We start from the raw sequence: 24,180 nt of genomic DNA on the forward strand, positions 1-24,180 counted from the left end.
CTCTCTTCCCCCTTTTCTCCCCCTCTCTCCCTCTCTTCCTTTGAGGCTTAGTTATAGCTCAGAGTCGGAAGAGACAAGCTTCCTAAGCCTAGAAAGAAGCCAGGATTAGGGACCAGAAAGCTGATTCACCAGTGAAGGGGCAGGACTGAGAGCATCTCCATAAATTCCTCCAACACTACGTTTTCTATCTGGACTCTTCTCATTGGATCACACGTTGTGTCACTTAGCATGGCTCTGCATGAATTTTGTTTTAGTGTTTTAATGTTTTGCAGTTATTCTTTTAATGTTTTCATATTTCATAATCTTCTTTCCTACTACTGTTAACCAAGTAGCGTAAATCATAAAGCTAAAAGGGAATTTAGGAGTCAGTCTCTGGCCCAGCTCTCATTATATATGCAAACCGCTGAGCCCAGAAACACTGGGCGCCTTGCTCAGATTGGCTCACCCAGGTAAGGTCAGGACCAGAACCCTCCTGGAGCTGCAGGCTCTGGGCTAATAGTTAAGCACTGCCTGTGCTACCACTGCAGCTTCTGACTGTTCTATTTGCTTCTTTCTCTGTAAAGTCACACAACAAATTGTATAAACTCATAGCACGAATTGTATAAACGCATGCCACAAATTATATAAACTCATACCATGAAGTGTTTTAACAGTTCTTTGAGATTTAGGTTTTATCTTAAGAGTGAGACTTAAGAACAAAGTTTGCAGCCCTCTTTCTCAGCGCTTCTCATGCTCCAGTGCGTCAAAAAGTTAAGGACCTCGGAAGGAAAAGTGCATCTAAAGTCCAAAAAACACCAGTGAGGCAGAGGACTATTTATCTCATAGTCGTCAAGTATGAATAATATGAAAACGATTTCAGTGTCCCTGGCAGACTAAATATAATTTAACCTCAGCACCAAAAATGAAAATATATTTACTGATTTTGAATTCCTATCTAGCCACAAGTTCTTACATTCTTATCCATTCATTCTTTCATTCTTTTCTCTGCTGCACTTGACCTTGCTTTGCTTTTCCATTTTTTCCTTAAGGGACCATGGAGCGTGAGTCTGTGCTAGTGTTTCCCTGGCTGGGCCAGGATGTTTTCTAGTCCTGACTTACTTGGGCTTCCACGTCCGTTAACTTCCGGGTTTGCTCTGCCGTTTGATTGAGTAGGTTGGTTCCTATTTCTATCATCACCGCAGTCTGGTTCTGCACTGCATTCTGCTGGATCTCCACCATCTCCTTCTTCATGTTGTCCTGGATGTAATTCTCCAGCTAGAAAGGAACAAGGTGTCAGAAAGACAGCCATGAGTCAAATGATCAGAAACCTTATTCCTAAGCATTTCCCCTACCTTTCAGAGAATCCATTGGAAGACCTGGACCTTGCTTTCATTTTGAAATTTTGCTGTTTTCTTTTCTGTCTTTTTTTTTTTAAGTCACTAACAGTGTGATTTTATTGAAGTTAGAATCTGGCAGCTTAGCACCATCATGTGTGGAAGACAAACTCGTAGTCCGCTGGGCGGCGGGAGGGGAGGTAGCAAGGCCACAGCTGGGACACGGGTGGCGGTGCAGCCCAGGACGGACCAGGGGACTTGGCCGTGGGCGTCCACCCCGCGCCCCGCAGCGCTGCCTGTGTGACGGGAGCGTCACCGTTGCTACCACATTCTCAACCTGTGGTTCTGGAAGCGCAGACTTGAGAAGATGAAGAGCGTGAGGAGAGGCACACCTTTGCGTTCGCCCCGTAAGCGGCGGATCCACCCGAGCCCCACATGCCACATGCAGGGACCCCACTTCCCTCGGACTGAGCTCACCACGCGTCAGACCTGTTCACAGTTTTCCTAACATTACGCATTTTTCATGCTTTAATCATTTCATATATCAGACAGGGTTTTTATCCCGCACAGCGTCCTCGTACAAAACAGCATTTCTGATTGGTCAGAGGAGTGTTTTGAGAATTAATTAAGCTATGTTTTTAAAGCCATGGTGCATGCATAATGTTGGGGCTTAAAATTTTATTTCCTTTTGGTCTTTGTTTTTCATAATGATCCAGGGATGGGAGCCACGATTCCATTCATTCGTCCAAACGAAAAGCTCATGAGGACAGAAACCCTATTTTTATTTGTTTTTCACAGATTGGGTCGTCGGAAAAGTCATGACATAATTTTCTATGTTTTTCAATGCAAAAATGCGTCATGACTTTCCCGGCGACCCAATAGTTATAACTCAAAAACAAAATTTATTACATTGAACAATTAAAAGTTGATTGAAAACAGCTTATAGTGCCTTTCTTTAAAGCCGCACAGGAACCATTCCTCAAACATAATTCCTCCTGAAACGTTATGCTGCACAGCTCTGTGCTTCTGCCTGTGAGACTGAGAGAAAGGCACGGAGGGGCGCGTTTCTCCCTCAGAGCCCAAGGGCTCCTGTGCTGGCGCAGCTCACCAGCTGTGTGTTGAGTGGCATGACGAGGTCTGAGGACTCGCACTGCGGCTGTAAGCTCACTGCTTGCTGGCACCGACCCCCACCCCGCTGTGTCCTTCCCGTGTCCCTCCCTGAGCCATCCTGACGGTTCATGGTCACTCCAGGTTCTCCGGTGGTGACTGGGGAGATCAAAGGGCATGAAACCTGACGGTGTCCAGAGGTCTGGTCATGTGTGCGCTCTTGTGCTTGAAGCTTTTACTACTCAATACGAATCAAGATAGATTAGACCAGCATAAAAAATTTTAAAAAAAATTAAAATCAGTACTATTACTTGTCTGTCCCAACAAATATCTCTACTATAAATTTCATAAAAATCTGAAGGACACCCTTATTAACTCTTGCTAACTAGCTAGTGCGGACTGGCACGGGCTTTTTAGTGGCTGCATTCTTTCCTGATTCATCTTTCCTTCCCCTGCCTTTTAAAATCTTAACTTCTGTGATTTAAATATATAATTTAAAAGAACTCATATACAAAAGTTTGTAATTTCTTCCTTACTCTCCCCCCCCACACACACACACACACAAATTCTCTCGTTCTCACTCTCTCACCTCACCTTGGGAATGTTGGGATTGTTCAGGTTAAAGTTAAAGCTACATAAGTCATCCATAGACGTTCTCTTAATTACTCTTAACACCCAGCAAAAGTAATATTTAGAAAGGCTTATTTTGGGGGAGTTTGGAACTATGAAAGATATAAGCAAGCTGGAGTTTGGTTTAAACCTATGCTCTGAAGTAATAATTTACAAACTAGTGTGAATAGAGAAGTCTTAATCTTCTTGTTGATTTCAGTACTTAGGAACTAAATAAATTATACTATCTTTTGCCACACTGAATTCTATAACTAGAGGGGGAAGTAATTTCTTTAATCTTCCCCCACCCGTTTCTAGAGTTACTGGGTCAAATGTGGTTACAACCATCAAGAGACACTAGAGGCTTGTTTATAACTTGACATCTTAAATTCAAGTTCCAATTTAAAATTAGTTTTAGAAACTTTGAAAAACATAAATGACTTAATTTGTAAAAATAAAACGTCTTAGCTTTATTGCCATATCTAAGCTTGAAAATGATAGCATGCAAAATGCTTTTTAAGTCACTCCTTTTCAGCTTTTCAGGATGACAGTGTATATGTGTGGTTCATCTTAGAATGAAGCACACTACAGATACATGTATACATGTGATGGATGTATATGGTTGTCATATATGTGTACATATGTGTATTGTGTTTATATACAATCGATACAACTAAATAAAGTAAAATTCTATGCAACACTGACCCGACTGCTGACTAATCAAAGTCTTTGGGAGAAAAGTGGAACAGAAACAGAAATGTCAAGTGTTAGACATTTTGTGTTGATTCTCAAAAAAATTTGTGTTCTCACAGTTGAAGCAGACAAATTGAGGTTTGAAGAGAAGTGGATGATGTGGCAGGTGAGAACCCTTTAAGAACAAAGGAAAACATACGCAGTCTGAGCAACTGTAGCTACAGTAACGACCACCGGAGCTGTAGTTAAAGTTGGTGACTTCGCCTGTCTCAGCTACTAGACTCGCCCAGGTGCCCAGCGTCAAGGGCAGGCCCCTTCCGAGGGTTGGCATGACACACTGATGGTGCACGCCAGAGGCCACCCCACACTTTTCCTGCCTCACAGCGGCCCAAAGTGATGTGTCCCACAGTTGGAGCAAGTGTGCCTTTCGAGCGCCAAGGTTTGCAGTGCCTTGAAAAGCAGACCACCTACCACGAAGTTAAGGGAGAGGAGGGGTCATTCTCACTAACAGAAAAGCCTGGAACTGGAGATTACCAGTTCCAATCTTATCTCCTGGGAGCTTCGTGACCAAAGAATCTGTTTTCCCTCCCAAGCCGAGTAGTACTTTTTAGAGAGGAGGACTCCGAACGTTCAGTATATAAAACTGAACGTTTCCAAATGAAGTGCTCCCATGTAGTGGGCGGCCTCTGCCTCCCCACTGCACAGCCAGGGGCTTGAGAAACATCTAGAAAAAAACGAAGCCTGTTTGACGCACATGGACAGATGTACCTTGAAATGTTCCTGGCTCTTGGCCTGGACCAATTAATAATAGTTCTTTTCTTTCTAGTTTATTGCCCCGGAATGTCGTTCTGTTTAGTATCTCTTGTTTTTATTGTCTGCGACTGAAATGCAGAAATACAGAAATCTGCGCACTGAAATTCCATGCTAGTCCAAGGAAGTCTTAATACAAGAAAAGCGAGGAGGCCGAGATCTCCTCTCTCACTGGCAGCGTCCTGCCCTGTTCTCCTTCAGCGAATGTTTCCCGGCCTTGCCATTGGCACTTAGCTGCTCTCATCAAAACAGTTCCGTGACACTTGAACCTCCCAACGGAGGGGACATGGCTCTTTCCCCCTTCACAGGGGTGGCTTCGCACACTCAGGCCCTGCAGGAAAGCTGGGTCTTGCGTTTGGGTCTGAAGAGGACTAGGCAGTGACGCTGCTGCTGTGTGGGTCCCAGTACCTCTGCAAAGGTCCCCACCACAAAGCTGAAAGGACTCTGGCCGTCCATTTTGTCCTCTTCTTCATCAGTGGTCTGAGCACCCTTCACAGTGTGGGGCCTTCAGCTGCTTCTCTTCCTTAGAGTTCAAATGAGTTGTTCCAATGTCATTAACGTTTCAAGGCCACTGCTGTCACCGCAGTTGCGTACATTGTTGCTCAGCGTCATTTTTATGTGCTAAAAAAGAGTCGCACCTTAAACACAGTCTTTAAAAGCTGGCAACAAGTCCAAGCTCAAGCAGCCAGAATAAAATATTTTACACCATGTAGACATGTATTTTTTAATGTAAAATACATCCTGACATTTTTCTTACCCCCCAACATTTAGAATGATCAAATTTGACAGGAAAATAAATCCTTTTATGAGGTAACCATGGCAGATTAATAACACATTGAAATGTTTCCCTCACTGTCTTCCTTCCCACCAAGACTATCATCATTAGTTTTCTACCAAAGGGAAAGAATCTTGAAATTGGCTGGGGGAAGGAAAACATAGTGTACAAAAACTGTTTCCACCTTGGAGATTTGGGTGTTGGTCCCTTACCCACTATATAGATCCTGGTCGAGGGATCTTTTCTACTTAAATAAAGTTCCATGTCCTGATGCCTTTTAATTCATTTTTGTCTATCTGGATGCCCAATTTCCCTAGGAAATAAATAAGTTGAGGAACATTTTACTCTCTGGCATTTAGAAGTGAGATGCTGTCACTGCTCTCTCTTGCATGCGCGCACACACCCAAAGAGATGGTTTTATCCCATTTGATCCCGTCGCCCCGCCCAGCACCTACCATCCTGTCTCTTCTGGATTGTCACGCAGCCCCCTAACTGCTACCGCATCCTGTCACCCTGAGAGTCACGCAGAGAGTGCGCAGTGCGGACTTGACCTCCCCCAGCCTTGCACCTTAGCCTGTAAGATGGAACGCAGAGCCCCTGGCTTGGCCGCACAGACCTTCCCGACCTGCTGTCAGTGGCCTCCTAGCCTCACTTCCTGTGCGTCTTACCTCCTGGCCGGACCTGACCACAGCTCCGACCTCGGGCTGCGTCTCCCTTCGCCTTCCCCCTTCACCTTCAGTCCTTTCTCCTCCTGAGGTGATACCCTGCCCCATGGCGCGTCCTCATGAGGAATCATTTTGCTTTCGTTTGTTGGTTTGTTGGTTTCATTTGTTTGTAACATCTCTTTAATACTGTAGGTTTGCGCTCTTTTTTCCTTGGGATACTGAAATTCTGTAGCCATTCCACAGCCATACATTCAAATACCACCAAGCAAAAACATTTGCTCTTACAATTAGTTAGAAAACGTGAATGCAAGAGTATTATATCCAGCGGTCTTCTGTTTGGGAGGCTTTAGACCTGCTGTTCCCATCCCCATCAAGAGGAAACTGAAACATCTTTTGAGGTCTTCAGGCAGAAAAGTGTCAAAGCTGGGCTCTCTTCCCCCTTTCTATGTTTTGGTTTTTTTTTAATCTGGACAGTTTGCTGCCTACACAGATGTGCACCCAGCAGTAGTCAGTGAGAGATGCTGAGATGAAAGGGGAAAGGCGGGGAGATGCATGCCTGGGGGGACCTTTGTCCTCCTAATCGCTTTGGGGGGCCTCGGGTGAATGCTTTGCCATGCTCTGGGGTGAATGCTCGCGGAGCGCCCCCGGAACTGGGGACTGTTTGTCCCTGTTTGCTCTGTGTTGCTGCCATACTTGAATTTGCATGGCCTGGAAAAACCCCTGTCAAGGCCACTTGCCTCCTGGTGGCTGTAGTTCTGCGCCTGTCTGTCCACCCCAGGGTAAGGCCCTGTGGGGGCGTGTTGGTTTTCAGGGGTGGGGGTGGGGGGCAGAGGCACTAAGCAGGTCCTCTTCATCCCACCATAACTGCACAGACCCCACCCCGCAGAAGCTCTTTCACGCACTTCTGATAACTAATTTCTTCTGATCTGTTTTTTTCACTTTTGTCTATGAGTAACTGAGTGACGTCCTGCTGTCCGACACGGTGTCGGGATAATGCCTTTACTGTGTTCCCTATAAAGAGACTAAAATCGCGCACATTGATGATCCTGAACTTGAAGAGGTGACAAGGAACAGAGTTGCAGCACCAGCTGGTGCCACACTGAAGTCATTAGTCTGCCCCTCCTCCTGTGGCAGATAAAGTTTTCAACAATTTCAGCTCACCAGGTTACCTGTGCTCATCAAGTCACCTGGCATTGCTTCTATCTGTGAGTCTACATATTCCTTTTAGTTATTTAATTGGGAGTTTTATCACAGACACTCACTCACATCACTTTACCATCACTCCAAAAATTGGAGAAAATGTGTTTTTCCCCTCAAAATGTTCCAGTCATTTCCTCCTGATGAAATGGCTATTTCTTATATTAGCAGCCATTTGAAATCGGTGCTGGCTTGATGAGGCTGCATGGTAAGCTCATATAAGTTTGGCATTTCGTATGGCAGAAAGTGCCGTATATGACGTATGTGAGGCTTTGGGGCGGGCTCCTAAGGCACCTACACATTTACCCAAATGTCTGTTCCATGTGCACCCAGAGCTCTGGCTCACAGCGCCGTACAGGTGTTTGTAAGTCAAGGGCAGGTAACACGCAGCGGACACTGTAAGTGACGTGTACACTTACACACAGTGGGAAGGGGCAGAGCAGCTCACAGCTTCAGAGTGTTGTGCAGATACCTACATATCCCCTCCCTGGCTTGGGGTTCCCCCAAAGCAGGGCCTGAGACACAGCTGCCTACAGGGAGCGCCTGCAGACCAGGGAACGCAGTGGGGGGGCGGGGTGAGGGGAGCCAGTTAACACGCGTGGACCCGGCCCACAGTGGCGACCCATGAGAAATCCCACCAGACCTCCCGGGAGCCCTTGGAAATGTCTCAGAGCTGTCAGCCTGGGCAAGAACAAGGACACCCCATTCTTGCTGGGCAGGGCCGGCCCCATGGGGTGCCCTCTCCCACACTCTTGGGGTGTGCTTGCGGGAGCCCTGAAGAGGCTCCCACCTGTGTCCCCAGGCAGCTGGGAGTTGGGCTGCTGCTGGGCCAGGAGCAGGGGTCCTTGGTACCCAGCACAGCAGACCCGGGGACTCCCCACAGCGCGCTGCCAAAGCTTCCTGGGACAGTCCCTGGGGGAGTGCCTAGCGGAGGAGGGGGGTCCAAAGGACTCAGAGTCGCCCCTAGAGGTGCCCTTGCGATGGAGAGCAGGATCCTCTCCCAGGGACCAGGGGCGCAGTCTGTTGGGACAGAAGGTGGGGCTGAGATGGAGTGGCCCTGGGACCCCCGTTAACACGGGATCTGGGTGAAGCTCAGCCTGCCCTCTGGGGGAGGGCATGCCTGTTCCTGCTGTGTGCATTTCAGAGCAGAGCTGTTACCAAGTCAGCCACTCTGAAGATGAGCGCTTCCAGCAGACAGGAGAGAGGGCAAGGCTGGAGGCTGGGAAGGAGGCCCAGGTGGCCGCATGCGCAGGTCAGCCCGCGCGCCACAGGCCGCACAGCTGAAGCCACTGAGAGACGCACTTGGACCTCAGCTGGTACCCATCAGGCATAGATGCTCTGGAGACTTCTGCCCTTGGTCTGCTTCCTGGGATAGTTTGCCACGTTCTCAGCTTAGGAGATGCTAGTGATGTTTCTGAAAGAGGTAGGAGCGGAATAGAAAACTGTCCTCTTTTATATCCTGAATGCAACTATCAGTTGTTACAAATAGGAGCCTTTGAGATTTCGCTCGGGGGTGAGGTTGATGGCTTTCGGCTGCGACACACTGGGCATTTCTTCCTTAATGAAACTAGGTGAAATCAAGGTGCAGTGAGAGGAAAAATAAAGTGAGTAAATGTTTCTATGGCAGATAGACTCTTTGAAACATGTACATTCATAAACATACATGTCTTCATGTGTTAAGATATCTATAGCTGTAGATAGAAATATATTCCTCCGTTTTTGCTTCTCTGTGGGATGATAGACCTTCAAAAGGCAGGGGAAGGCTTTAGAAATCACTAATATTGTTGAACGCACTCATTTTATAAATAAGGATATGAGGACCTGGATCACAGAGCTAGCTCCTAGAGTAAGAATTCAAACACCAGCCGCCCGACGCCTCGCCCAGCTCTTACCACTGCACTGACACACCTGTGTGCACCTAAAAACATGTCCCCCGGCGTTTTCAGTGTTACGTGTTCACTTCTGTGATGAAGTTGATGAAGGGTTCCATCCCAAAGGGTGTGTATGTCTTTGGTCTGTCCTGCTGCTGTTGTCCCTTTCTGTATTATTGTGGCTTTTCTCAAATCCTGGGAAGATTTCCGGGGACAAGACAGTGTGATCATCTTCAGAGCTGGCTTTTCTTTTTTTTCCAACATAAAATAAACTTAACGCTGTCACAATGACTGTACTAGGTTGATAGGAAAAGAAGAGGCTAAAAGAATTTAAATGATTTTTGTCTAAGACACTTGAAGACAAATCAGTTCTTTATAAGGCAGGCAGGAAGCTTGTGTTGTTTCTTTAAGAGACAAGGGAGGAAGGGAGGGGGCTTGGGAAGGCTTGAGAAATCGCCGGTGCCCTGCTGAGCACTGAGCATCAAGCTCTGCTGCTGCTTGTCTCCTCTTTCTGCCTCTTCCAAACCAAAAGGTGGAAAGCAGACCACGGGAGACAAGCGGGGTGATCCTGGAAGATGCTCCAAGTACACCAGACTAATGCATGAAAACTTAGCGGTGTTCCATCTCCTGTATGGGATGCGCCCCTGACCCACCCCCAGCAAAGTGCGTTCTTCTGGTATCTTCTCAGTACGGCCCGCAGCACTCTGCTGAACGGTTCACCTTCCTCTCGGCCTGAACACTGTTTCTGTCTGCTTTACCACGGGTTAGAATGAGTGGACGAGGTGCCTTTGTGTGCTCTCGCCAGCACAGTGTGAGGGTGCCTGGTGTGTGGGGTGCGGGAGGGAGAGTGAACCTCACTTGGCATCACGCTCTAGCCCATTGAATAAAGCCACCCAAACCAGGAATGACAGTCGCCGCAGTAAGAATGCTGGGAGATATTTAGGCAAGTGCGTTCTTTTCATTTGGACTTTCATGTTCAGAAAGCTGTAGCTACCGTTTTTAAATTTATGGTTTTATAACAGCTAAAGGTCAAGCTTTTCTAAACCATTTAGGAGGGAAAGTTTACCTTTTCTACTAGGCTCACATGTGGGGTCTGCTTCCGTCCTCATTCTCGCGAGTGTTTAAAGCGGCAAACTTTCCATATTCCTGTACTTCTGTTCATCGTTCAGTGGCCCATGCACATACTTCAAAGAGCCGTATACCTACCTCCCTGCCTGTGATTTGCAGAAGCATAGTGACCTGATCTAAAACTGATCAATTTGTTTTTTAACCCAGAAATACAAATTATTTGTTTAATTAGGCAGTGTTTTGCACGTTCACTATTTAATGCTGCAATACATTTTTAAGCATGTTAACAATTTATTTTAGACCTGGCCCATGGTAGAATGTTTTTGTAATCAGCAGCAATGCAGTGAAAGCAAAACAGTATTCAATGCCCAAATGATGTGGGAAGACAGAACAGCTTGGCTGCTGCTGCTTCTGCGCTGCTGCTTCTTCTTCTGATTCTTCTTCTCCTCTTCCTCCTCCTCCTCCTCCTCCTCCTCCTCCTCCTTTCTCTCTCTCTCTTTTTTTTGTTTTTTTACTAACTGTAACACTGCTCTTCATCCCTGGATCTGAATTTTGCTCAGAAGCATATTCAGCATCTGTCAGCGTGTTCACTGTTCAGTAGTGACACGGTGGGACTGCCCTTCGCTTTGGACGACGCGGAGCAGCGTGAGGCACTTGCCACCTTCGTCACAGGCCCACAGCCCCAGGAACTGCCCTGGCGGCCCAGGCGCCGTGTCCTATGGATGGCTCGGTGCGGCTCCACGGCGAGGCGGCCTCATGGGGCAGCTCAGATGGGGACTGTGACTGGGGATGAGTCACCGAGCCTATAATTATGCCTTCCAGGCCTCCCGACCCAAAATAAGAGTGTCTTGCTACAAAATATATGTTGTATCAAACTTCTCTTTACAAAATACCAGGTCTGGGGCTGATGTTTCTGACTCGTGTTTAGAGGGAGCTTATTTCCATCTTTTGTTTTCGGGTGTGTCATCCATATATTGGGGGAGTCGCTTTCTTTTCAGCGGTTGAGTAAGAATGATATGAAGATGTGGCCATAAAGTAAAGATGTCATTGCTCCAAGTGGAGTGTAAACACATTATCTCATTTCTACATCGCTTTAGTTACCACCTGATTTTCCCATAAAATTTTACTCTAAGAAGGAATTCATTTAAGTAAAGGCACAGATATGAACGTAGAGCTACACCCGCCATAAAAGAGCCTTTCCTCCTTACTTACTTGCTACATTTAAAATCCGTTGAACTGGCCAAATTATGAGGACTTGAAATATGTTTTGCGCCCAGTTATACGATGCTCACTTGAAACCGCTAGCATTCTTTAGTGAGCATCGTTCACTAGTTTCTTTCTCACAATAGAATTTTTATTTTCGTTTGTAATGTTCCATGGGGACCAATTTGATGTGTTAATACACTGCTGCTCAGTGTGTACAAATCACACAACAGATTGCCGTGAAAATTAAATGCAGCCACAGGCATCACGTGGAGCGACAGAAGCCACACACAGACGAGTCCTTACTACTCTGTGATCCCTTGTATGTCAAGGTCAAGAACGGAGCAAGCTCAGTGATGGTGACAGAAGTCGGTATGGAGATTTCTGGATGGCAGCTGTTGAGAGCAAGCGGGGTGGTAACTGCTGAGGGTCGTAGGGGAACCTTCAGGGGTGCGGGAGATGTTTTATACCCTGATCCCCGTGCTGGTTACGTGCGCAAATTCATACTTTAAAAGTTCTCAAAGCTTCCAATTTAAGGCTACTGTACATTATACATTTCCTGTGTTTTAGACCATAATAAAAATGTTTTTCAAAGGGAAGGGTATTAAAAATGAAATGTTTGACAAGTGTTGCTGTGACACCGTGACCCTAGTTTCTTGAACGGTTTCATTTCCCTCGGTCTGCAGCTTTGATCGGGCCTTACCGAAACACTGCCTGAGGAAATGAACTTGGGAAAAGTGATTTTAAAGTGACTGTCTGCAGAGAGCTGTAGGTTAAACCATTTCAGCTCCCCAAAGAGGGTTAAAAATATTCCGTTAGGTAAATTAATAATTTAACATTCTGAAACTGGATTCTTTCCGGATCAAGCCTAAAAGGCATTTGCTCTTGGAAGACCAAGAAAGAATTCATGCAGTTCCCATTAGTCTAAAAATAAATAATAAATAAATAAATGTCTGAGTCATGGGTTGCATTTTGTTGGAGTTCAGTGTCGGAGAAAGTGATTTATTCTCTCAGTAGTTGTGCTACCCATCGCCCACTGGAATGAATACAAAATTACTCTGAGAATACTGAAGTAAATGAGTCAGTCTTTTGAATTTAATCATCATTTGAGTTACTCCAGTTCAAGTGTTTGCTACTTTTGAGCCATGTTATAAAAACCTGAATAAAGTAGCTTTATTTGTGTTGGACTAAGTTGGGAAAGAAATTGCATCTGTGATTTTTGAAGCTGTCGTGTAGTCATGATTACAACACAGGTTTGGGACTCAGACACACCTGGGTGTGAGTCCCAGCTCAGCTCTGTACTGGCTTCCAGTTCAGCTTTTTTTCACCTCGGGTTTCTCACTGGTAAAGTGGGCATGCAAACACCCACTGTTAGTGTAAAAATTAAATGGAGCAAGTTAGCACCGTTCCCAGACAGTGTGCTGCAGACTCACAGGAGACCGTTGGCATGTTCAAGGAAAACCCAGAGAACTCAACATCCGTCAGCTGCTGGGAGACTTTGGAGCCCAACATGGCGCACAGTTTCAACACCATTAGATCATGCCACTGTGCAAAGCTGGGCTTTGGGTGGTCGCTGTCCTAAAAAGCAAGTCCTGAGTCCCAGAAGCTGGGCAGTGCCTAACCGACCAGTGCAAATATACTCCACTCCTAAGTAATTGGGGCTGCGTAAGAAGAAAGTAAAGTACCATTTTTTCCTTTCAATTTGTGCGTATTTGTGTTTGCACCTGGCTGTTAAATAGGGCAGACACACCTAAGTCATTTGAACCTGACTACTTAACAAATGTAACTGGTAGGTACTTCTTTTGGCCTAGAGGTGCCCCAGGGTGGGAGGGCGGGGAACGGTGAGAAACTAAGGGTGCCATGAGCTGAGAAAGTTGTAGAACATCTCACATGGAACCTTGCATTTAGTAGGGTGTCAACTACTCAATCTATCCTCTTCCTTCCGTTCCCTCAATCCAGATACTGCCATTAATTACCATCTCAAGAGCTAGTGATTTCAAGAGCTAGTAAATTGTATAAGATCTTCATTAAGACATATAGTTGAGTATTTTCCTGCTTCTGAAACCATTTAAGAAAACAGCCATGTTTCTTGCCAGCTAGATGTTTGGTGCCATGTCTCCTTCGAGGCTAACAATGTGCTTCGGGACAGACGTTCTCAGAAAACCGTGCTTCTGTTCCATGCGGGGCGTGGTGGCCTCAGGCTGCTGTGTTTTGGGTGGTGTATGGAGGGACAGAATGTGTGCCAGTTTTACAAAAGTGGTCTGTTTCTGCATGTAATTGATAGTTTGCATGCCTGCCACCCTCACTTGCTCAGAGTTGAACTAGTTTTATAACATACAGAAAAACCAAATTTACTTGAATGCCGAAGCAATTTGGGAAGTAAATTTTCAATGTGATTCTCCAAATGCTTGTGGTGAACGTACAAGGCACTTGAATCATTTTCCCATAATTAGTTTCAGTTCTGGAGGTCTGCCCCCTCTCCCTAACCTATCGCCTTGTATGCATGTCTAGTCCAATGGAAGCTAGTGGAAAATTCCTGTCCCCTTTCACTCCACTGCCACGAGTTATAAAAAGCATGCCATTCAGAATTGACTTTTTCTTCTGCATGCTTGAATTTGTACTCACAACTTGAAGGGGAAAAAATCATTTCAAGAGATATTTCCCTATCAGTGGGGAAAGGGGCCAAACAAGCATCACTTTGGGCTACCCATGCATGGCTGACTCACTTGGTTTCATCTTTAAGGGATCAAATATTTAATGAGTTTTTTTTTAGTGATTGTGTATGACAGTGCAGCACACCATCGCCTCTTTGTCAGGGCCACAGTGACACTCAGTCACACAAGTCTCTTAAGAGTCACCTCTTACCTGCCCCATTCAGCGGGAGTAACCAGCTCGCGTGCAAGTGGGCGCGAGGGGTGAGGGTGCATGCAGGAAGACGAGAGCAGTAACAGGGGTTTTCCTATTGTTAAGTTTGTTTGTTTCAATTAAAATGAGTCATCTTACCCCCATTTTTTAACCAGAAATCATTGCGGTTACTGCTATGATTTGGTCTTGACCCCTACAAGCCAGTTTAATTTTACCAGTGGTAGTGAATTCTTGAAAGCCTCCTTCGGTTGTAGAAATCTGGTTTCAAATTTAAGTGGTGAGAATGCCAGCTTAAATTCTGTGGCTTGGTGTCTTTGTGGAGTCCCTTGGGCGGAAGGACCTCCACTGGAGTTTTGGCTGCTCTTTGGATACAAATTCTGAGTGGTTGGTCCCACTGGAATCTCAGCCCCCTTCTGGGGTGACTTCAAGAGTACTTTGGCTTAAGGAGTCCGAAATTGGAATAGAAGTGAGGGGTTTGTGCATAATGCCTGTCCTGCATCTCAGCGTTTTCCGGGCGGTTTGTGGAGACCTCTTCCCATTGTTCCTGAGCCCCTAAACCATTAGCCCCGAGCACGGATGCCTTTGCGGGGACGCCCGTGCTAGCATAGGAAAATTACTGAAAACAACAGTGGTAAACTCAGAACTGGGATGTGAATTCTCGTCTCAGTCCTTGTCCCCAGCGGCCACTAGCTCTACTCTCGCCCACCTCGGAGAAGAACCTCTTGGCTTTTCACGGCCCCCTTGCTCTGCGTCTCAGGGGTCCCCGAAACTGCTCAGGAAGCAAGATCAGGCCAGCCCGCTATGCGAGAGGAGCCGAGATGAGCCATGGTACAGAAGGTACCCCGAAAGGGTTTTCACAGTGATGACCAAGTCATTCAAGCTGAAGCGTAATGCTATTCAGAAAGACTTGGGGGAAAAGGAGAAACCTGGAGGCCCAGAAGCAAGCTCTAACCTGGGAAACGGTGTGGAATCCTCTCTCTGTGATGATGCTGGGAAATCAAGGTGCTGCTGGGAGAGGTGACGATGGAAAGGCGTGGGGCGGGGAGGGCAGAGGAAGGGTACTTGTCAGGCCCTTTGTTTCATCCCCACCCTACCCCCTTGTTGACCTCCTGTTTTAACCTCGGTGGGACGATATTAGGTTTGGCCTGCTCTTAAAGCATTCCTCAGAAGTCTTTTCTGGCACCTCGGGAATACAGCAAGACCAGTCCTCAGCATATTTTCTGAAGAGTGGATTTCATTAGAAGGTGGGCTAGTCTTGGAAAGCATCGAGGGCAGCTTTAAGTCAGTCCAACGCATAGATTCCAAAGATAACAGAACAGCAAAAACAATGCGCGGGGCTGTCCAAGTAAGAAGTGTTGGCATCCATAAAAGAACACAGCTATCCATCTACACGTCGCACAGCGGGCACAAAGATTGTGTCACGCTCCTACAGGGAAACGCTACGCTGCCATGGAAAGGGCAAATTTCAGTGCACGCAGAACATGGACGCATCACAGCAATGATAAAATGCCAGAAAAGCTAGTGTATTGTTCCAATTATACGAAATACAAAACTGAGTGAAATTAACCCGTAGTGACCAGGGGCGGAGGAGAGGCTGACAGAGTGGGAGGGGGCAGGAGGGAGTCATCTGGTGGTCACTACCCAGGTACCTAAAAAAAATCATCAAGTTACATATGCTAAAATAAAGGTTTGTTCATTCCATCCTAAGTTGTACCTCGGGGGAGAAAACAAGTGCTGGATTCCGTAGAACAGAGCGCGCAGCACAGCGCCTGGGCTGCTCTAAGCCAGGCGTCTGAAAATGAAAAGGTGGGGGCTGGTCTGGGAGCGCAGGGGGGTGGGGGGGGGGCACGTTCCCGCCCCTTAAGGCCTGTTGCGCCCACCCTCGCTCCTGCAGGGCTGCAGCTCGGTTTTACCACCTTCACTTGCTCACCGGTGAATCCCTGCCCGGGTCTGAAACACAGCGAAGCGCGTGCCGTTGTCGCCAACCGCCGCTGGCCGCCACCGTGCTGTCGCGGAGCCCGAGGATGGCGTGCGGGTGTCGCCACTGGGCTTTCCCGCGCGGCTCCGAAGTCCAGGGCCCTGTTCTGAGAGTCAACCAGGGCGCGAGAGGGGCGGGGTGCCGCTGCGCTCCCCTGGGCTTCTCCGGGCCCTGCAGCCTGGAGCCTCGCAAGCCACCTAGCATCTCAGCGCTCCCCAGGGTAAAGCGGAAACGGCGGCATCGGCCCACATGGGCCTTCTGCTCCTGGCCGCATGGGCTCCTACTCTGCGTGGTGGGCACGCTTTGCGCGTGACCGCTGTGTGCGGCGACACAAGGGCGCCACCGGGGCAGCGCAGTGAAGTCTGTTAGCTTTTCTGATCCACACAGAAACGTGTGGCTTTCGGTTTCCATCTTTGGGAAATCTGTGATTGTACCAAGCTCTGAAATGAAGAAACTTGGCCAAAGTCCTGCCAACTGTACCATCTGACACTGCTCTGAGTTGGCATTTCTTCTCGAAAGGAAGAAGTGAGTGTCTGCCTTCAGTGGGCTATCAGGAAATTAAATGAGCCGGTGTCACCACCCTGCGTACCCCCAACAGTGCCAGCTGCTGTCGTGGTGATAGCCTCGTCACCATTGTCACTGTCCAATGACACCTGCAGAGCGCCAAGATGGAGGAAAGCTCTTTCTCTGTTTTGACCTCCAGCGACTGCTGTCATGTGCACAGTATCCTTTTAGCAAGAACTCTGTAGACTTTCTAACGAACAAGCAACGGCTGCTAATGTCGTAGTGGTGAGCTGTGAGCCCCCTGGTTTCTGAAGAGGCCGGCTGTGGGCGGGGTTGTGTGCGGGCTGCCGGCTGCCCTGCGCTGCTGACTTAGGGCTCTGAGTCACTGAAAACTGAGCTGGACAGAGAAAGGGTCCCAGTTAAGTGGAGAGAACTGTTTATTCATCACATTTTTTCTTCTTTTTCTTTTTTTTTTTCTTACAAAGACCATTTATTTGAAGGGTGGTAGTATTTTGGGGTGCAGAAGGGGAAAGGAAAGGTAGCATGCTCTCAGTTAATTCTGTACTTGAAGCTATAAAACCTCCATGCCCAGGGGCAGGCTAACGATTTAACAGTAAATACGTTCTGTGGATTAAATGGGGTCTAATTAGAGGAAAAAGCACACATGGATTAATTGTGCCTGTTAAAGCCCAGAAGGGAACCAAATTTGAAAATATGGACAATTAATTCCACATCCCAAAATGACCAACTGTTATCTGAGGGGATTCATCTTGATTCATCTTGATTCTTTAAATTGTAATCTAATTATCCTGACTATCACTGCTTTTAAGAGCATTTCACTGTTACAGTTAAAACCAATTCTGGTCAGGAATTCTTGTTATTAACACTTTGTTAAGTTAAAACTGGATAAGCTTTTTTTAAAGGAATTTTAAGAATCTATTCCTCAATAGTTAAAAATAATAAGGAATTTCATATACTTACAATAAAAATTAAGCATAGACAATTAGCTTGTGGTCAGTTTTATGTGATTCAGCAAAATATCTTCTCTCTAGCAGCATTTTTGCACCAGAATTTCCCATTAAGAAATTTTGCTCAGGGAAGTTTTCAGCTACATCTGTATGTAATTATTTTTCAAGATTCCAAAGGCTAGTTAGTAGTTAATAAAAATCTAAGGAATACTTTAATTATCTTCAGACTAATGTTTATGATTCCAGCATATAACCAATCATTGATGATATCTGTTGATTTCACAAATCTAATGCCAGAGAAAATGCTTTCGGGAACCCAAAGGAAACAACACCTCTTAGGGGATTTTGAACCTTCTCTACCAAGATGTGCAGGTTGACTGCTCAGCTCAGAATGCCTGCTCGGAACATAGTTTGGGGGCTGCCCTTTCATATCCATTTAGTTCCTGGCTTCTTCTACTATAAACACGGAACATACAAAAAGAGTCGCATTGCTTATAACTTACTGAAAGCTGAAGTGATAAAAAAAATGAAAAAAAAAATGTTTAACAAGAAATGCTGACCGTCTTGATGGGCACACAGCGTTACCCATGAGCATGATGGAGCTTAGGCAGGTGCTAGGGGGCGCCAGGGGCCACTTTGGAGCAGGGTGCTGTGCAGGGGAGCGCTCAGCCTTGCAACATGCACAGGACAGTTGTCCCTCCAGTGCTGATGGAAGTTCATTCTCTTACAAAGATGCACCTAGAGGTGTCTAACTCCGATGTCAGGTCAGATCACTGAGCCTGGTACGGGTGACTGAAGTTGTCACTGTCAGTGTGAGGGACAGTGCAGACCTTGAGAAGTGTGTTCTGGTGGTGTTATTAACATGAATTGTGGTAACAGTCCCTGCAGCAGTGTGACATCTCACAGTTTCCAGGGCACTTTTGCATTCATTACCTTATTAGGATGACAAAACAGCCCCCTGAGGTCCCCACTGTAGGTGAGAAATCCTTATGTTTCTGAAGGTACACCATTGGGGGTGTAGCCAGTTAACTTAGCTGAATAAGGCGAAGGGTCACCTAACAAATGTACTGCTGCTAGTGCTTTTTTAAAGAAGTCGTTCAGTAAGTGAAAGAAGCCTATCTAAAAAGGCTGCACACAGTAGGACGCTCTGCAAAAGGCCAAACTATGGAGACAGTAACAGTTCAGTGTTTGGGGCAGAGGGAGGGATGAATGAATGGAGCACAGGGGATTTTTAGGGCAGTGATGCTACTCTGTGTGACACTAATGATACGTGTCGTCATACATTTGTCCGACCCCACAGAATATATGACACCAAGAGTGAGATGTCATGTAAGCTGTGGACTCTAGGTGTTGATGACATGTCTGTGTCAGTTCCTTGATTGTAACAAACGTGACCATCTGGAGGGGGTCATTCATAACGGGGGAGGCTGAGAATAGGGGGGAGGGTTAGTCTATGGGAAATCGCTGTACCTTCAGCTCAGTTTTGCCGTGAGCCTAAAACTGCTGTAACAAAAACTGTCTTTAGAAAAGTCAATGGCTACATCTAATGAAGGAACCAATGAAATAACAACAACAAGCGCTTTTTTTGTAGCTTCAGACTGTGTCGTTCCCCTGGCCAGCTCTCTCACTGGTTCTGTACTTCATTAAGCCTGCAGACACCACAACCCAGGAAAACAACTTCAGAGGCATGCTCGTCTTGTGGCAGCAGCGTCGACCTCGTGTGTATTTAGATTTCTCTGCCTCTGAGCAGCCGTGTCCTAGCCCGCGCTTCTTTTAGCATAGCACGCTCTACTCCAGATGCAGGAGAATGTGGACACACATCGCGGCCTTTGCTCTCCTGTGGCTACATTCTTGGGCCTGTGAACGGCCTCCGTTTTCTGCAGCTCTCCCTTTTTCCTTCAGGATGGTGGTGTTGAGGGCCTCAGAGGCTCCCCAGACAAGGGAAGTGGCAGCTCCCCGTTCCCTCTCGGCCCTTCTCAGAACAGAAGGACTGTCAGACTAACTGCCCTTATCAGGCCCCACAGCAAGTCGTACCAAAGACGAGGGTTTGCTGTGGACTCATGAACGGAGACACCTGTGGGACATGTTTCTTCCCTCTCGCTATGCAGCCTGACACCCAGCTGTGCCCTTGGAGGCCAGGGTGGAAACCTCCAGTGTGGAGCGTGTTCAGCCCAATACCGAAAGCTAATTAGTAACATACAGAGCCTAGCCCACAAGTCAGCCCTGGAATTTGCTGGAACAGTCATAATGAAGGTGCTGATGTATGTCCTGGAGTACTGGGTACTTATCTTAAGACAGGTGGCAGTTTTGTCACCAAGCTCATTACCGGATTAAGTCATCCTGGTGGACTCGGGCCCCCCCACCACACACACACACACATCAGGAAAACCCCTAATACATGAGCAGATGTTACTGTGGTCTGGACGGAATGTGACAGCACTGAGAAAGGGGAGGCCAGGTGCTTGCCTCCTCGTAAGACTGAATATTCTGCCCGTGTAAACGATGCATTCTCTAGGAAATTGTCAACACAATAAAATCATGTATTTACCAAGACCTCTGTGTCTTCATAGCTCTTCTCTTAAACCATTGTCCACAAAAAAACCACAAAATTATATATTAAAAAAATGTCAGGTTATATTCTTTACATAGGTACTTAGTTTGCTTGGTTGTGGTTTTTTTAAATATTAAATATTGGATGTGAACACTCCGCAATGCTAAGTTGTCTGTGTAAAAATAATGAAAGCCATTTAGAGACCTGTGAGAGGTTCTCAGAGGGAAGAAGGCTGATCTTGGAGCAAAGTGATTAGGGGCCCTGGCACCCCTGGGGGCGTCCTGCAGTAGCTCTAATCAGGTTCTAGTTGAATTGCAAAGATAATGGTTGAAGGAGTGATGATGGTAAAAGGATTAGGCCCACTTCTCAGGAGATTTTTAAGATTTTTAATAGGTTTCCTGTCATTAGCTGGTGCATGCCAAAAATAGGAGAAAGAAAGGTGATCCCATGGGGAAATATCGAATTCCAATATTAATTTAAAGCAGACAGCTAGCACCCTGACTCACCATTCAGGTGGGAGGGGAGAATTCATCCCTTTATTTTCAGATCATACACGAAGCAGTCATTTTAATTCCAAGATTTGTTGAGACTTTTATTTATAACATTATCCATGAATCCTGTTGTAGTTTTTTTATTACATCGAAATCACTGAGCTTTCTTTTCTCACTCTACACCATGATATCGTGCTGACACCGAGGAGTTTTTGGTTACACCTGTCTGTAGGATGCTAGAGGGGCTATACGCTCTAGTCGTTTTTAAAATCATGTAGGGGACAGGCAGGTCACACATCACTTTCCTGGGTCTGAATTTTGTTTGCCCAGGCTTTCAAGTGGTACTGTGACATTCAGGGCGTCACCCTCAGAAAAGGGTTGTTACTGTCATATCTAAGGTTTGTCTTAATCTCTTGGCTAGCATATAATTGGTTTTTACTTTTTGGAACTACAAAACGGAATTTCATGTAGTTGTTTTTTACACATGAGATATTCCCAATTGCTGTATTTTTTCTGAGTAGTTTTGGCGCCATCCCCACGTAGAAAAGATTGCATCTCCTACCTGTGCGCCTTTGATGCCAAGGCTGCCCACTCAGTAGCCATCATGTGCTGGCCCAGGGCTGAGGTGTGCCCTGACCCGATGCCTGACGTGTCCTGTACTGTCCTAAGGCAGGACCCGTGGGTGGTGAGAGCTGCTTCTGTTACTGCCTGGGGATGCCAGCCATGCTCCTTAACCTCTCAGCCTCATGTCCTTGTTACTTTTAATTAAAATTATTTTACCGGAGAGGTATAGGTGTATGGAATATTAAAGTATATAGAGCACGTTTAAAAATAATCTTACATATGTAGACAAATGTTCAGGACGGTTATTTCGGAATGATAGAAGGATACATCATATTTTTTTGTACATTCCTCGCAAACTCTGTTTTCTACAGTAACCATGTATTTCTTTGATCATCAGAAAAAAACGAACCTTCAGAAACAGTTTCAATTGATTTTCCTTTTGTAAAAGAGGTTTCAGCATTTTCAGCGTCCTGACCAGACTGTTTCTGCTTGTCCCCTCCACCCCCACTCTCTCTCCAGCACTCCTAGCTCCTGTACCTGTTTTTTCTCTCCTTTTACTCATTAATTGTTTTGTGTAGCACTTACCAGCTTCTGTCACTCATGTTCTGACAAGAATGTGGTAGTAAAATGTAGCGTGTGCCCCGCCGGGGCCAGACCCTTAGCCATTTTCTTCAGCTCGTTGATTTACCCCCAAGCACCTGCCTGGACACATGCAGGCCTTCAATAAATATTTGTTGAAGAAATAATTGAACTTGAATGCCACCTGCCCTGAACCGGAAAACCCCCAAAGGAGTGGGAGGGGTAGAGTAGTTTTCACTCAAATTACGTTAAAGAACCAAGAAATAACACTGTATTCATATTCATTCACACTTCTCTCAACAATTTTCTACAATCTCTTCAGCCCCATGGAAAGTTCTGCTGCTTGTCAGAGGAGCTGATATGCGTGTTTCCCCATGTTTGTTTTTCTCTCCAGTAATCCTACAAGACTTCTAAACTGCAAAGCACATTGATGCTATCCTGGCTGTGTTTCTAAGCAATTAAAAAACAGATGGGATGCTATCCACCATGCCTGTGTTCTAGAGAGATTTTGAGGACAAGTGAGGTGAGGTGTGGAAAGTGCTTGGAAGTCATTCACTGCCGCTCGACTGCTGCCTGTTATTATATTGCTGCTGTTACTTTAGTCATCCCAGTGTGACTGCAAGGTTGGGTGGCTCGCTTTATAGCAGAAGAATTCTGGAATACTTTAGGAGAAAAACCTTCTTCTCAGTCTCCTTCAAGCCAAAGAAGGATGTAGTGAAGGGAGAATATACATATGACTCACTTCCTTCATTTTTAATAAAACTATAAATGATCAGACAGGTACAGGTGTGTATGACGAGTATGTGTCACTGTGACAGGGAAGCGTGGATGCTGAGCTGTTGCCGTCATTAAGCCATGCAGGGTTTCTGCGGATTCCAAGCACCTGACTGGGACACAGACGACAGGGCCCTGGTATCTCACATGCCCTCTTGACCTCAGGAAACCCACAGAGCTGGTCAGGCCCTGCTGTCGTTTCGTGGCCAGAACATGGAACAGTATCAACCGCCTCCTTTCTGTCAAAACAGTCCTGTCTTATTCTGCTCCATCGTCACAGGGAGCCTCCCCTCCCCTCCCCCGCTCCACCCCATCCGCACCCCTTCAATTCATGTTCTCCTTGACCTCAGCCTTCCCAACGTTGCTCTTTCTCCCTCAAGAAAACCTCTTCCTTCCAACCTACTCCCATGTCATTTGTCAGCCAGAAAAAGAGTCTGAGTATGGCATCCTGTCACTGTATGTGTTGTAAGGAGGAAATTCATTCGTTTTGGTATGAAATTGGTCGCAGTGAAGACCAAGCGTAAATCTCTCAGCGCTCGTCTTGCAGAAGGTGCTGAAGATTTGGTGAGAGGGGACTTCCCCTCCCGTTTACTACTGTTTTAACATTTGGACTTTTTAATCTTATGTTGCCCATATATTACATTCAGAATCTTTTTGTTTTGTTTTTTAAATTGTCCACATGTTAGCAGAGTTGATCCCAACTGTTGTTTTGCAAATATAGAACATTTCAGTTTTACGGATTAAAATAGGCACTGCGGGCCAACCTGGTCATCTGATCATGACTTAGGATAAGACCGTGACCCTTCTCACATTCCCCATAAAGCAGCTGCTTACTGATAACTTCTGGATTGCAGCCAGTTTGTAAAGAACCACATTGATTAAGACCAACCGATTTTCACCTTTCAGAATGGAGAATGTCCGGAATGTCCAATTTCCAAACAGGAAGGAAGATACTGTGGAAGTTGTGTGCACAAGTCTATTTCCTAGCTCTAGGCTCTGCAGGAAATAATCACCTCCCCATGGTGTGACACCTACAGAGTCATCCAGTGTGCCACACAACCCTGTCTGATAAGCAGAGGCTACTTGACCATGGAAAGCAAATACTGCATATGTACTCGCCATAGGATATAAATAGCTACTATTATACACTGTGCACAGTCACATATTGTACTGTGTAGCTTGTATAATGTATACAGTAAACATTCTATTATACTTGCATTTTCCAAACGTAAATATATTGTGCTTCCCCCACCAGAGTGAAACTTTAATCATCCCTTCATCCCTACCATAATGATATTAATATATTACTAAATAACCATAGTCACCATTGTCCTGCAATCTTAAGAGTTTAATCGGCTTATCTGAATGCACCAAGCATTTTTCTAACACTGAACCATCCATCATCTTTCAGGACTCAGGATGCGACAGATGCTGCACAGGGTGGCTCTTTTGCTCCAGCACCGCAGGGGACAGTTAGCCGTGGATATGGTGGAGTTCTGTTCCTTCCCGTTTATGAACCGAGCTCTGGGGGATTTGCAGCCACACATCTCACATCTCTCTCTCTCTCTCTCTCTCTCTCTCTCTCTCTCTCTCTC

At 46.2% G+C, this 24,180-nt stretch overlaps 2 protein-coding genes across 2 annotated transcripts in view; one reads left to right on the forward strand and one right to left on the reverse strand.

Moving 5' to 3' along the window:
* The window catches only part of MCPH1 (microcephalin 1), a 222,558-nt gene that overhangs the window by 124,266 nt on the left and 74,112 nt on the right, over positions 1–24,180 (forward strand). The gene's annotated exons all lie outside the window — the stretch shown is intronic.
* ANGPT2 (angiopoietin 2) overlaps positions 1–24,180 on the reverse strand; it is a 54,675-nt gene that overhangs the window by 26,192 nt on the left and 4,303 nt on the right. Inside the window, exon 2 of the mRNA XM_019652698.1 lies at positions 1,099–1,254. Coding sequence (XP_019508243.1) covers positions 1,099–1,254 — 156 coding nt within the window. The remainder of the gene's footprint in view (positions 1–1,098; positions 1,255–24,180) is intronic.

The sequence above is a fragment of the Hipposideros armiger genome, unplaced genomic scaffold (genome assembly GCF_001890085.2).
Source record: "Hipposideros armiger isolate ML-2016 unplaced genomic scaffold, ASM189008v1 scaffold_185, whole genome shotgun sequence".
NCBI classification, from domain to species: Eukaryota; Metazoa; Chordata; class Mammalia; order Chiroptera; family Hipposideridae; genus Hipposideros; species Hipposideros armiger.